At 37.8% G+C, this 15,970-nt stretch overlaps 1 protein-coding gene across 1 annotated transcript in view; it reads left to right on the top strand.

Annotated features, from left to right (window-relative positions):
• eipr1 (EARP complex and GARP complex interacting protein 1) overlaps positions 1-15,970 on the top strand; it is a 50,016-nt gene that overhangs the window by 1,094 nt on the left and 32,952 nt on the right. Inside the window, exons 3-4 of the mRNA XM_084096023.1 lie at positions 5,012-5,144; positions 14,371-14,527. Of these exons, the coding sequence (XP_083952149.1) occupies positions 5,012-5,144; positions 14,371-14,527 (290 nt within the window). The remainder of the gene's footprint in view (positions 1-5,011; positions 5,145-14,370; positions 14,528-15,970) is intronic.

Consider the following 15,970-nt stretch of genomic DNA (forward strand, 5'->3'; position numbering starts at 1 on the left):
CACTACAAATTAAATGAATCTGTCATGGTTATAATTCAGGTTAGGACCAAATCACAGATTAACATGTAAGAGAAAGCGTTTATCACTTGTTGTTTTGTTACATCGGCCCTTGTTAGGACACGGTATTTTAGTGCATGTGTAATTCATCTCTCCAACAACATTTCTGAAACGATTTTATTGTTGTTTATATCAGACTCTGATTTAATATTTGAAGAATGCACACATATATATATATTTTTTTAATTTAGGCAGTAATTAGTTCCTAATAGTGACAAACTACAAATGATTGTTTGAATACGATTTTTAGACTTTTCTTTTTTGTTCTCATCATAAACTGTTTATATACTAATTGAATAATCTTTAAGATGTTTAGCATTTTTTTTTAAATAAGACAAAATAATAAATTATGAAATTAATAATAATAATATAAATAAAGTTATAAAATAAATTATTATTAAATATAATAAATAAAATAGTAGATAAACAAGATAATTAAATGACAAACAATAAGATAAACAATAAGATTAGTAAGATTAATAATAAGATTAATAATAAAATAAGATCATACATTAGACATTAAAAGCCAAAATCAATAATATAATTTATTATATTAATTATAATTAAGATGAATTATAAATAATAAGATAAAAAATAATATAATATACTGACAATACAATAATATATAATTGCCACATTCTGTTGGTGTTTAGTTTGCTTTTAATGGACTGTTAGTTTGTTTCTCTTCAGTTACCAGGGGCACGTTCAAGTTCAAAACGGTGCGCAACGTTTTGCTACGGTTTCCGGGTTGAACGTCATGTTTCCTGGAAACGGCGTGTACCGGTGTGCAACGGGGTTTGAGATACGTTTTCTCTTGTTTGGTGGGTGTGTCAGAACTGCAGTCCAATCAGCAGCAACATGTATATAAAGCACGCGGTATTAAAGTGAACTCGCACAATGGGTTCAAGGAAAGTAATTTACAAATGTGTGATGCAGCTCGGTATACGCAACAACTGAGGATATTAGAAGACATGTTTGTCGTAAGTTTTATTGTAAAAATATAGGATATCAACATAATGATGTAGTTGTTTATATTTTTAGCTTCATTGCAAGTGTATGACATTTGGTATAGAAATAAACAATGGTAATTAAGTGCTTTTCCTAAAAATGAGAAAGAAAATACAGGGTATTAAAACAGTATGAACTACAAATAAAGTCAGTATGTGAGGCTAAATAGATGTGTTTTACTCTGAATTAGGTAAGATGTGTGCTTCCATTTCAGTTTCAGCAATCCCTTCACTCGACTGGGATATGTTCTCTTTTGTTCTGGGCGGCAAGTGCAGTAACTGTAACATCGGGCATATTTTTTAGTATTAAACACATATTTATACCGACTTCATCAGGCTCCGAAAATTCTTCACAAAGAACACAAAGAAAGGCCTTCTCAGCTGCCATAGTTGCAACTCTTGCGTCATCAGAACAGTGTGTTCAACGCATCACCGTTTCTGTTTAAACAACGTTGTGCAACGTTTTGTCGGGGCTGAACGCAGCCCTGTTCCCTTTGTTCTAGTTTCCTGCCAGTCATTAGTTACCATGGACATTAATTAACGAGCACACCTGTCTATTGTTAGTTCATCACCATCTCTTCCTCATTTCCTTTCATTCCTTGTCTGGTATTGTTTGTGTTGCTTTGTTCACATGCTGGCACGTTACCTGCTCATCTGTGGATTCATTTGGTTTGTTTTTATATAATAAATTCCTTTTTGGAACCTTTTCATTTTCCTTGGGACTAAACATTACAATAATAAAATAATAGACAAATAAAGATTATTAATAAATAAGATCATACATTATTTGCCCCAAAGAAACTGAATAACATACAGTATATTCTAGATAAAGTAGTAACTGAAATGACACAAATGACCCTGCTCAAACATTTACATTACCTTGGTTAAAAAAGGGAAAAAAATAAATATGGAAAAAATAAAAACAATGTTATAATTTAGTCACTCATGTTGTTCCACATCCAAATCTGTTTGACTTTATTTTACTGTGGAACATAAAGGAAGATGTTTTGATGTTTCAACTGTTTTTGTCCATATAATGAACCTCAGTGGGGTCCAAAACATCACTGGAACCCATTGACTTTCATTCTTCAAGATGTCTTCTTTTGTGTTCCTTTTGTACAAACATTTTGGGTGAACTAACTAATCATTTGATATTGTTTGTTGACTCCTGACTGTTTGCAGCCCTTTATAATCATTACGTATGAGTGCTGTAAACCTTGCACTTTCATGACCTGGAGGATATTTGTGGGCGGCTTCACTGGTCAGGACAAACCAGACCAGAGCTGTCATAAAAGAATATTAAGGAGGATATGTATGTCAGCTGTTGAACTGCATCATTTGTGTAAATTTAATTGTATTTTGTAAAGTATTTGTGAAATATCATAGCTTCATCTGGGCAGGGATGCACTCAATAAAAAAAAAAACTTAATTATATTATTCTTATTTTTAAAAATAATTTGCATATTTAGCATAGCTGTGTCTTTAAGAAGATATTTTCACTTGGCAGCTGCTAAATAGATAATCTTTTCTTGTTTTAAGCATATGCAGTATCAAAATCATTAGTATGGTAAGGAAATGATTATATGCTGTGATCAAAAAGACTTCAGCTTCATAAACTTACTCTTCAGCCGGTCATTTCCTTCAGCCCTCGAGCGACACACACACCGAGGCCTGTGTGTCATTACTGATACGACACTTCACCTCCGTCCTGAGCATGAGTGAACCTAAAGTGGAGGCCATTCCCTACCTGAGCCCCTGAGCCCTCCTTCACGTAATGACTACGGCAAGAGACGAGGCCCATGTGATAATTCACTCGCATTAGTACAGCACAGGCTGATAAATCACGAGCAAGTCTCTCCAACCCCAGCACTCATTACAGAACCTTCCAACGCCTCCAATTATCCTGTCCAGCCACTGGAATTTATTTGTATTGCTTCCCTCCATAAAATTATAACGTTGCCTAATAATTCTCCTTCAGTGCAGTCCAACCCAAGGTTAATGGCTTCCTTTCCAACTTCCAGCAGCCTGAGAGGCAGAGATGCCCTCACGTATGCATGCGCTCTCTCTCTCTCAGACTAACATGCTCACGCAAGTGGTCTAGTTTTGCATACAGCCAGTTAATATGCCATTCATATACTAAAATCAGTATAGGTGGAGAATCATTCTTACATCACCAATATTCTATTTCTACCATACACATCAAACACAAAATACAATATAACAACTATATAACAATGACAAAATTCTTAGTAAAATAAGACGTGAGATTTATGCTTGAAATGTATACGTTTCAAAGTAATCTTGAAATTAGAAAGACTCTTTGAAAATATAAGACTGTAAATTAGAGGTATGTTTTTCAGGAGAATTTGTAAAGCTGGTATTTAGAAAATGTATTCATGTTTAAACTTGCTTTCATTGAATGTATTTAGATATTTTTTAAGTGTAAACCAGGTCAAATAAAATCACTAAATCAGTAAAGTCTTTAAATATAATCGTATAGGTGTCTAATTAAATTGACTCGTTTTACATTTCCTGAATCAAGCAAATCTCGATTGTTAATCTTGATGTTGATGCTTTAAAATCGTGCATTTATAAAATATGTAATACTTGAAATGTCACTCAATTTCTTAAAAAAAAAAAAAGAAAAGAAAATGTATCTAAATGATTTATCTAAGCTCAAGATTATAAATGTATTTATCCAAATAAAATATTCAAGATATCTATTTAGGACTTTGGCCTCCCCAGGGAATTTATCTTGTTTTAAGGATGTTTAGATATTTTTAGTGAAAAACAGGACAAAAACACAGATTGGAAGTATTTCTGATTTCGAAGGGGATTTTGTGATGTGTACACAATTACACTTGGAATTTGCTTAAAGGTACAATATGTAAGATTTTTGTAGTAAAATCACTTGCACAGTGTGATATATTTCCTGCAGTTGTGCACTTACAATATCCCAAAAGTTCCCAAAGATTTTTCATTTCAGAGAAATTCCAATTTTAAATAATGGCTCGTCACTTGTCTCCTGTCAGTGACATAATATCCGCGTTATCCCTGGTTTCCGCTCGTACTGCCATAGTAACCATGGCGACAGACGTGGACAACTGCGTGATGTTTAGCGGCACGCTCACGCTGTTTTATACAGCTCAACATGATGATGTTAGTATATGATCAGTATGTTATTCTAATGTTGATCTAGCTCACTGCTAGTCTCATACAGACAAACTAACACATAGAATAACATTATAACTTTCAACACACTCAAATGCAGTTTAGTGGGATAGTGTAGACCAAGTGAAACAGCGCTGCGTTTCCTCACAGGTTTAATTCGTCTAATAAACTGGCCTGTGTGAGTATTATTCAGCACTTGCGGGTAAGTTAGTTCGGTAGAATGAAATGTCCTCATTCCTTTATATCCGCGGGACTCGCGTGTGGCGCTGATATCTGTCTCTCATTAGTAATCGTGCCTGCTTCATACCACAGTCATGTTAAAAACATCAGTGTATTCACTCATCCATAAACATTATTAGATCCATCGGCATGACGACAACTTCCATGATATCACTGCGTCATCAACCTACACTCTTTGTTATTGTAAGAGGTTAGCGACCCCTAGCGGCGAAAAAAATTACATATTGTAGCTTTAATAGACTCTGCAGAATATTACCCACAGTGCACATGTGGTCTCTCAGTAAAATAACAACTCTTCACATGTGTGATGCTTTGCCTAACTTTTATGCATCTAACATAAGTTCAAAAGATGCAGTCACTTCAAAGTTGAAATAAAAACCTGCGAAATCAGTGTCAGGAGTGTGTGAAGTTATAAGGTGTTTGAGATTTCCTTTCCTGTCATATTAAAGTAAATATCTGCGAGTGAAGTCCCAGCTCTTTTACCTGCCGTCAGGACGCTCTCCTCAAAGCTGTGCTTTCCTTTTTCTCTTCGGCAGATCCACATCATTGACTTTGATGATGAGAATAATATGATTAATAAGAGCGTGCTCCTGCACGATGCCGGTGAGATATGGCACATCAGCGGCAGTCCTGCAGACAAGGCGGTGCTGACCACCTGCTACAACAAGAGTGAGTCTTCTCTTCCTCTCACAACACGTAGACACATAGTTTGTGTTTTAAGGCTGCCTATAGATGTTCACTTTGAGCAACCGATCATAGAAGTATTCCACCAACTGACTACACTCTTAAAAATCAAGGTTATCGGCTTCATTATTATATCATTATTTGCATCTGTGGATTCATGAAGAAAGTTTAACATCCACGGAACCTTTCAAATGCTCAAAAGGTTCTTTATAGTTCTATAGATTATTAAAAAGTAATTCACACTAAGAAAAACATGCTTCTTTTAACAACTGCCCTCTGAAAGTTATTTTGGGGAACCAAAATGTTTCTTCTATGGCATTTCTGTGAAAATACCCTTTTATAAAGTGTAGGAAAACTTGCAAGAGACAGACAGGTTTGAACTCTTTAAAGGGGTCATATAATGTCATTTTTGTACAAGCTAATATGATTCTTTAGGGTCTAAATTAAAAGTTTGTAATATACTTTAATTAAAAATTCTCATTAGTATTGTAAGAAAACACTCATTTTACCTGGTCAAAATCAGCTCTGTTTTCAGCACGCTGTTTAAGTGCATGTGTCTTTAAATGATAATGAGCTTTGCTCACCCCGCCCCTCTGTTCTGTGCGTACACCGTAACACAATAACACAATAACCATAACGCGTTGTTCATTATAAACGTGGGATTATGAATTATATTGATAAAGTCGTACATAGAAAACATGCCATAATGTACCCTGAGTGTAAAAATAGCCACATTCATCGTGAAGCGTGCAAGCTATTTGCAAAGATTAATATAAAGATTAATATAAAGGTCAATAAAACGTTACACTCACTTGTTCTTCTGGAGGTTCAGCAGGAACACGAATAGTTGGTACTGATCCTTTTTTCAGGAGCAGCTTCTTAGCAAATCCAGCTTTATACTGACCCTCGTTTATAAAGCAGTCTCGAGTCTGGTGAAATGATTCGCGCAAACATGACAGCATTGACGTTGATCGTGGGGAATATTCCCTTCGAAAACAAACTCAGCCACTGCGTCTTCAGCTGTACGGATTTAGAAACATCATCAATATGACTGCTGTGTTCGTTAATACACCCAAGAACAGAACACCACAATCGTTAGACGCCATTCTACTCAGCACTCCAGCTATCAACAATGAACGCGCCGGTCGGCGCGTGCTATGATTGACAGCTCGCTCACGAGGGCGGGTCTGTGTTTGAAACGCTGCTGTCAATCAGCCATCGTGGGAGGGGCGTCGATTTTGTGACGTCACAATATCGAACAGCTTGATTTGAGACAGGAGGAAACATATAAGAAGATTAAAAAAAAAACACTGGATGGATTTTTATCATTTTATGATGGTTGTGTACAGGCACTGCCAACACACATTTCAGTACAATCAGCTTGTAAAAGTGCATGTACCATTATATGACCCCTTTAAGAGGCCATATTTTGCTCTTCTACAAAGTCTTGATTTTGTTATTGGGCTCCACTAGAACAGGTTTTCATGCTTGAATGGAAAAAAAAACACACATTATTTTCCCCATATTCTCCATTGTTGCAGCTCCTCTCTTCCCAGTCTGTCAGTAACGCTCTGTTTAGTTCCTGTCTCTATGAAGCCCCTCCTTCTGAAAAGCACACTGTGCTCTGATTGGTCAGCTGGTTCAGTGTGTTATGATTGGTCGAGCGCTTTGAGCGTGTTTGGGAAATGTCCCGCCCTTAACCATAACCGGCAGTTTAACACACTACTAACTAACTAAACCAGGCCCCACCCCTTTATTCTGCATATTAATTATTTAAATGAGGAATATTGAGACGTGTTCGTTCCCGGAAGAAACTCAAGACTACAATGGAGGCGTTTCAGAAGTTCAGAAACACTGACACTGATGTAGAGAATAACTCCCGCTGGAGGGACTTTGTGCTTTGTAACTTTGCAGAGCTTTTTCATGATCAGACAGCAACATTACACACTAAAGAAAGATGAACGTGTAAAAAGCACAATAGGTCCCCTTTAAATTCAAAATGAACTGTATTTTTTCATGCTTTGATCAAACATGCTATCTTATATGGCAGCTTCATTTTGCTGTCTACGGTTTAGAAGAGCCTTTTTATCACAAGCATGACTGTGATGTCTTAAACTGTAATGGTTTGATTTGGATTCTGTTGTTTGGGAAGTTGTGCACATAATGTTTCATTTATGATTCCACTGCTTTCTTCTGCTACAAGTGCTTTGTACTTAATTTTGCTTCGTGGGTGACAGTTCACAAAAGACTGTTTATATGTGGTTATACTGTATATGCTGTGAGTTCACTCACACAGTCATGTCACACAGGTTGTTAATGCAATATATGACACATTCTTGCACTCGCCTTGAGGCAATTAAAAATTGTACACAAACATGACGAAACAATTGAAAGTGAAAATTTTAATTAAATCCGTGTTTATAAGAGTGACGCCCGTGGCTGGTTACTGACAGTTCTCATAGGGGGGAACATTTCTTTTCTGAGTGAAAATGGGGACTTTTTTTTTTTTTCATTTCTCCTTCGATCTTCATTATGATGAGGCCAATGTGCAAGATGTCATAGTGGAGTTCAAAAGAGGAATGTAATTACCGTGACATTCAAGCTAATGGAGTAGCCGGGGCGGCCCGGAGTCTGGCTCGATCATCACCCCCGCCCGCCACCTTATGCCGCGCTGAGCGCTGAATTATCTGATCTGAGAACCGCTGATATCGATGCGACCATATGCGTGTGCTCCACTACACCAGTGACAGGCATTTAAACAGCTTTACTAGGAAGAAAGAACTGCAGAATGAAATCTACCGAGCTTTATTAGTGGATTAGTGAATATTACACTATACATAACTCTAACTGTAACTATTTACATACCAAAATGTAACTATTTTTTAAAAAAAATTGTATTTTATTGCTGTTACAGTCATTTTAGAAAAGCAATAAGCTGTTTGTGGCTGTGCATTGCAGTGGTTTTCATCACAGTTAAGCAGTGGTGGATGAAGTTCAATAATCCTGTAAATACTGAAGACTGATCTTCACTTCTTTTCATTTTGTATGTACAGTAAAACTTATGTGTATTATCTTCATAGAATGAGGCAACACATAATTTATTTCAATATTTCAGTACTTCATTTTGTAATAACAGCAGGTTATTGTTTTTCGGCAGTGAAGTCAAAACTAAGATAATATGCTTTAAATGTAGTGGAGTACAAGTAAAAGTTTGGTCATAATTAAATACCCTGATAAGTTACTGAAATTTGTTCAGGAATCTCGAAGACAGATCTTCAATTTTTTTCACTTATTATTTTTGCATGTACTTAAAGGGGGGGGTGAAACACTCAGTGTCAGTCAATCTCATGTTAATCTTGAGTACCTATAGAGTAGTATTGCATCCTTCATATCTCCAAAAAGTCTTTAGTTTTATTATATTTATAAAAGAAAGATAGGCTGTACCGAGTCTTTCCGGAAAAAAACGAGCGGCTGGAGGCGTGCCGTGTGGGCGGAGCTAAAGAATCACGAGCGCGAATCACACACACACCATACATCGCATGCTCCATAGATACATTAACTATACGTGATCATGTTGTTTACTTGCTGTGCTTACGCGCCGATAGCTAACAACACACAGACATTTGAAGCAGTTTTACTCACCGCCTGCGGTTCCAACGCATGACCGTGAACCTTTATCGTTGGGACTGCTCCATCCTTAAGCATTAGACGATCTGCAAATCCGGCGTCGAACTGGGCCTTGTTTATAAAACAATCATCGTCGAAATGCAGGGAACAACCAAGAACACTTGCACAACTCCGGTGATGACTTCCCTAAAGCCGAGCACAACGCTTTGATGGGCGTACTGCTTTCGCTCTCTCGCTCTGGTCTATAAGTGCGCGCGCGCCCTCCCGGGAGAAGTGCCCTTAGGACCCGTATAAGGAAATTCCGCCCCATCTGAAGTCACACACACCCATACTCGAAAAAAACTTTCCGAAACTTGTGCCAAACCGGAAGGAGTATTTTTGGCACAGAAATACTCCAATCAAACCTACAACTTAATTTTTGAAACTTTGTCCATGTTTAGCATGGGAATCCAACTTTTTAACAGTGTAAAAAACTCAGTATGCATGAAATAGCATTTCACCCCTCCTTTAAGTAAAACTGATTTTATGATGATTCACTTCATATAGAATGAGGCGGGCCTGAGGATGCCATATGCCCCAAGAGCCTCTAAAACAGTTTCAGTGGAACCGCTGTCCTGCCGTTGAACGAATGCAAGCGGACTGAGCACGCTCGCTGGTGAGACGTGCTGTCATGTTGACCGAGTCCAACTCCATACCAAGAAAAGAGACACTCTGCAGGGGGAGAGTTTGCTCTTTTCCCAGTTGACCCGAAACCCCCAGATGGCTGAGGTGTCTGAGTCCCTGTGTTCGCACTACTGATCTCACGAGTGGGCCAGGATGAGCCAGTCGTCGAGATAGTTGAGGATGCGAACACCCACCTCCTGTAGAGGGGCAAGCGGGACCAGTGGGACCAGAGGCGTACCCACGGTGGGGCAGCGAGGTGGAGGACGGGCACCCGACCCGGAAGGCATAGCTTCCCGGAGTGAGGTCTGAGTGTGCGATGCAACACGTACTTGCTCCACGGTTCCTGTGAGGGAATGGCAGGAGATGCGTGAGAAGGCATTGTGTCCTCGAAGTTCAACTCCTATGGCAAGCCGTTTAATCCTAAACATTTAATCCTTAAAACCTACTAGTATCTATTTTCATGCTACTAGTACTTATTTATTAGATACTATTACTTATTCAATAGCTACTAATGCTTATTCTTTAGGTACTAGTGCCTATTCTTTAGATACTGGTACCTTTTTAAAATATACTAGTAGTTATTCATTAGATACTAGTTCATGTTTTTTTAGAGACTGGTACTCATTCATTAGATACTAGTACCTATTATATAGACACTCGTACTTATTAATTAGATTATAGTGCCTATTAAATTTGTACTAGTACTTATTCATTAGATACTAGTACTTATTTCTATAGTTACTAGTAACACATTTTCAATTTTTGCCATTGACTTCTATTGGGGTCTGTCATTCAGATATCAATTATATTCAGTTCTGACTAGTATGTATAATAAATACATACTAGTATCCATTTAATAGGCACTAGAATCTAATGAATAACTACTAGTATATTTTAAAAAGGTACTAGTATCTAAAGAATAGACACTAGTACCTAAAGAATAAGCACTAGTAGCTAGTGAATAAGTAATAGTACTTAGTGGAATAGATACTAGTATCTAATAAATAAGTACTAGTAGCATGAAAATAGATACTAGCAGGTTTTAAGGATTAAATGTTAAAATGGCTTGCCATACGACTTCTGCCTACTGGCGATAGAAGAGTGGGCTGAGAGTGGCGTAGCGTCGCTCACTGTTAGCCGCGCCCTCGTGGGACCCAGAGATTGAGGAAATTGCTCTTTTGATGAATATGTGGGTACCGTGGTGCTAGTGCAGAACAAAAAAACAAACTCAACACAGGAGTCTCCACCCGGCCCTGTTCAGCCAGAGATCGCGCCTCTGGACCACAAGTGTGGACATCGTCTGCCCAAGGGACCGCGCAGTTTCGGGCAGAAAAAGATACCTTCCACGACTGGAACACACACGTTACAAGCACATGTTTATTTAGTGTCATGTATGTTTTGTCTTTGTGCACCATCTATATGAGACTTTTGGCCATGTTTTATGGACAGACCACTTAAAATGAACTCTATTGTGCCACTTGTATTATTATCAGTACATATTAAAGTAAAAAGCAGAGTTTGGTACACTCTCAGAAAATAAAGTACATAATTGTACCTTTAGGGGTACAATGGCTTGTCACTGGGGCTGCACCCTCAAAGGTACAATATTGTACCCTTTAAACCTTTAAAAGAAACAGTACATATATGTACCTTTTAATGCTTTTTGACCCTCAAAAAGATACATATATGTACCTTGAGGTCCAATAATAAGGCCTGTGGGGTACGTTAGTGTAGATTGTACCTTGGGGGACAGAAATGGACTCCTACTGTACCCCTATTTCTGACAGTGTAGTTGATGAGCAGCTGTTGAGGTCGTTTCCAGTTTTAAATACTTGTGTGTACAACCTTAGCACACCAACTCTGCTGGCCTAATAAAGAAGGCCCATCAACGGCTGTGCTTCTTGAGGAGGCTCAAGCGGGCTGGCCTGGGAACAACAGTCCTCACATCATTTTACAGGTGTGGTGTGGAGAGCATCCTTACAGCACGTGTCTCTGCATGGTACGGAAACTGCTCTGCTGCAGACAGGATAGTTAAGTCTGCACAGAAGATCCCTGGCAGCCGTTTCCCAGCAGTGGAGGACGTCTACATCCGCAGATGCAGGAACAGCGCTGCCAGGATCATTGAGGACTCTACCCACCCCTCCTCATGGACCGTTTACCCCCCTTCACTCAGGAAGAAGCTCCAGAAGCTGTTAGACTTAGGCTGCATTTACATTTCATGGTTTAATTCTGATTTTGAAATGACCCACAAATGTGTAAGCAGGAAAAGAGCTGAATGGGTTTGATACTCTCAGATTGGTTTCAGGCCTCATTCATATGTGGAATTAAATCTGATGTGAGTCCGATATGTGCATTTGCATCTGCCATGTAAGCGGATAGATCGGATATTCCCTATACATGACTCTTTTCAATGGCGCAATGGAGGATGAAGGCTCAACCCAATGTTTTGCTGACCTTTAAAGATGGTGCAGAAAGCAAAAGCTTGAATTATCATTTTGTCTGCATTTTGTCACCAAATCACATTTTTATTTCCTTTTCAGCCCAAGCTCTTTGTTATTTTCATGTACATCATCTCTCAGAATTACAACAATCCTCCCTTGAATCCTTGAGTATTATATCTCTTAATGAAATACAGTTATAAGTTGAAAAATACAGTTTTACCATGAATTTATGGCAACAACAACTGCCAGGTATTTTTTGTTGGTTTGTTGTTTTTTTATTTACAGAGTGAGTTATACATTTTTAAAAATACTTGAGAGAATACACAAACCATATGGTGTTGTAAATGTGTAGCCTAAGTATTGCCTTAAGGTTTTATCAGTAACCCATAACTAGTAGTACACTTTTTGGCTGATGTGCATTTCTGGACATCTCCGGCGTTTGGTGTTTTTAGCCCCCAACGGCGCCTTCCAGGCAGCGAGGGGATGGATAGGTTTAAGGTTGAGGGTAGGGTTAGCTGCCTCTAAGGAGCCATCGGGGGCTTAAAACACCATCGAGCGACATCTCCCAGATGAAGCAAGGACACTCTTAGTCAGTCAAAACTAAGATACAATTCTTAAAATGTTGTTGAGTAAATGTTTCCCATGATGAAAATATTCTGATAAAGTACAGAAATGTAAAAAATTTTCATAAGTCCAGTACATATTTACTTCATCAGGGTCACTGTAACATATCTGTATTTAGATTTTGCAGTTTCCTGATTTCCTGATGAAACTTTACAATAAGATCCCATTAGTTAATGTTGGTTAATGCATAACTACTATTAACTAACAATGAGCAATTCATTTGTTACAGTATTTATTCATCTTTAACGTTAGTTAATAAAAAATAAAACTGTTCACTAGTTCAGGTCAGCTCAGGTCCATTAAATAATAGTAACTGATGCAACTATTCATTTTAATAATGTATTATTAAATGTTGAAATTAACTAACTAAAATTAATATTTGCTTTTAATTTTTTTTTATTGTTAGTTCATGTTAACTACTGTTAACTACTGCTAACAAAACCTTTTTATTTGATAATGTAATTGATTTATGGTCATTTCAATATTTCCAAATCTGTCATTTAGTGATCAGTTTTAGTAAGAACCTGATACCTGTCAAAATTTTGGAAATATACATTTTTAAAAAATGTTTTGATAGTTGTCTCATCTGCTCACCAAGGCTGCATTTATTTGATCAAAATAGCCTACGATAAAAACAGTAATATTGTGAAATATCATTGCAAATCAAAATAACTTTTCTATGTGAATATATGTTAAACTGTAATTTATTCCTGTGATCAAAGCTGAATTTTCAGCATCATTACTCCAGTCTTCAGTGTCACATGACCCTTCAGAAATCACTCTAATATGATGATTTTCTGCTCCGAAAAGATTTATTATTATTATTATTGTCGAAAACAGTTGTGCTGCTTCATATTTTTGTGGATAAGGTGTTTTATTTTATTTTTTCAGAATACAAAATTTTCTTTTATGAATAGAAAATTCAAAACAACAGCATTTATTTGCGTTTATTACATTTATTTATTATATTTATTAAAGCATTTATTAAATGGAAATCTTCTGTAACATTATAAATGAAGAATAAAAAAACTTTTGACAGGTGCTGTATATGTACTGATCTTCACCAATCTGAAAGATGAGTGTGTGAAATGAAAAGCGCTATGAGTGATCAGGCCTCCAGAGGCAGTCTACGCTTCTCAGAGAACAAAACTGCACATCAGGGTATGTGCTGCTGCTGGAAGACAACCCAGAGAGGCATTAGAAACAAACCATAATCATTACCCAACAGTACATTAATCCTCCAATAATATGTTCAAATATATTCACATGATTTATACAGTATATGTGATGGTGTGCATGTTTTGGCTCTGCACTCAGAGTGCTTTTGTGTATATGTATGCTTATGGCATATTATGGCTTATTATGCTTATGGCATGTGCTTCTGGAAGACAATCCAGAGAGGAACAATACATTAGAAACAAACCATAATCATTACCCATACATCAACCCTCCAATCTTTCAAATTTATTCACATGATTTATATGTGATTGTGTGCATTTTTTATTTCATTTTGGTTCTGCACTCAGTGTGCTTCAGATTACAATTGAGCTGAAGCTGTTGTGCATGTGTTTTTAAGTGTGTTTCGTGTATATGCATGCTTATGGCATATTATGCTTATGACAGTAACAAGAGAGTAACAATACATTAGAAATTACCCAATAGTGCATTAACCCTCCAATAATATGATCAAATTTATTCTCATGATTTATATCGGTGATGGGTGTGCATTTTATTTTATTTTCAGATTACAATTGAGCTGAAGCTGTCGTGCATATGTTTTTAAGCGTGTTTTTTTGTATGTGCATGCTGATGTGAGACTCTGACAGTGTGTTGTGTGTGTGTCTCCTGTCGGGCAGCGTCTGAGAGTCGTGTGCTCACATGTGCGGCGGTGTGGAGGATGCCCCCGGAATGGGAATCAGGCAGCCACGAGTCCCCCGACGATTCATCAAACAACCCGCAGACCTTGGAGCTTCTCTGTCACCTTGACAACACGGCCCACGGCAGCGCGGCCTGGTACGCCACACGCCACACGCTATCGATTTAGCCCTGCAGCTTCCCCGTTCTCCTCCCTCTTTCCTAGCTTTGCTATCCTTCTCGTCATGGCTTTTATTTCCATTTCTCTCTCTCTCTCTGCCTCGCTTTGTCTCCGTCTCTTGCAGCATTTCGGCTCTGCCTCCCTTCAATCTATTGTTCTGTTCTTTTCTTGATGTTACAGAAATCTGTTTGCACTGTATTTCATGCACCCATCCGTTCGGTTTTATTTTCAACCTCCGCCTATTTCTTTTGTCTCAGACCTGCACGCTTTATTTCATGCACCATAATTCAAAACACAGAATAAAGAAAAAAATCCTGCTTGTGTTTTGAAATGGCAGGCCATCATACTCGCATCCGTCAGATGAGGGAGTTGCACATACTAATGGAATTTTGCTTCATCTCAGCTAAAATATTCAACAAATTCAAATCTGCGCCTCGCTGTATTGCAACATAAAAGGCCAAGCATCTAAAAATTTAAATCATGTTTAAACCCATCAGACTTTCTTTCTTCCATGATGTGATAATGACCCAGCTGCTCTTTTCCATACCACCAAAATTGGCTTTTGTTTAAAATGGACAGCAAAATTCACTCATTGCATGTCTCAATCAGTTGCAAGACAGAACCGATGTCTTTTGGGGCCAAACTTGGTGCAACATTTTGCAAGTTTGAATATGCATAAGCACAAATGAGGTTTGCAGCAGCCTTTTACTCTGGCCTCAAAAATTGTTTGATTGAAGATGTTCCTGGTAACCTCGTTTCCCCCATCATTCATCCGTCTGACAGGGGACAGTGGAGACCGCCCTGGGACCATCAACAGCAGTTGCCAGATTGATTAGACAAACTGCAATGAGTGAACTATAACAGAGACGCCTTATAAAAATGCAGTGTTTGATAAACAATAGCCTGCTGATGGATCAGTGTGTGCCAGAATCACAAAAAAGCCTAAATAACCCACATGTAGCTCTTCTAAAGTCAGACTGAAGTAATGATGGAACATTTCTTAGCCAGGGCTTTCATGACCATGAACAACATGGCAGTTTTTTTGTTTGTTTTTTCATCTATTTTCTTATTCTTTGTTCAACCTTCGAGCATTTGATATATTGTTTCCCCGGACTACATGTGCTACATGCATGTAGGGGAGAGCGGGGCACAACCTGACACATTTTGACTTTCTCAGTTTGTGTAAATCCACTTTGGATTCAGAGTATTTCTTTTTCCCCCCACATTCATTTCACAGATGTCTAGTACAATTATGTGGGCTTGTTTTCATTATTACAGTGTATACTTTTTTACTTTATTTACCCCTAAAGAATGGAAGTGAAATGTGACAACATGCCCCATATGTGGGGAACATTGTAACATAACCAAATGACTGCTTAAAATGTTATCTGATCCAGTAAAAAAATTTTTTTATAATTTTG

The sequence above is a fragment of the Abramis brama genome, assembly GCF_963993115.1.
Source record: "Abramis brama genome assembly, chromosome: 21".
Taxonomy (NCBI): Eukaryota; Metazoa; Chordata; class Actinopteri; order Cypriniformes; family Leuciscidae; genus Abramis; species Abramis brama.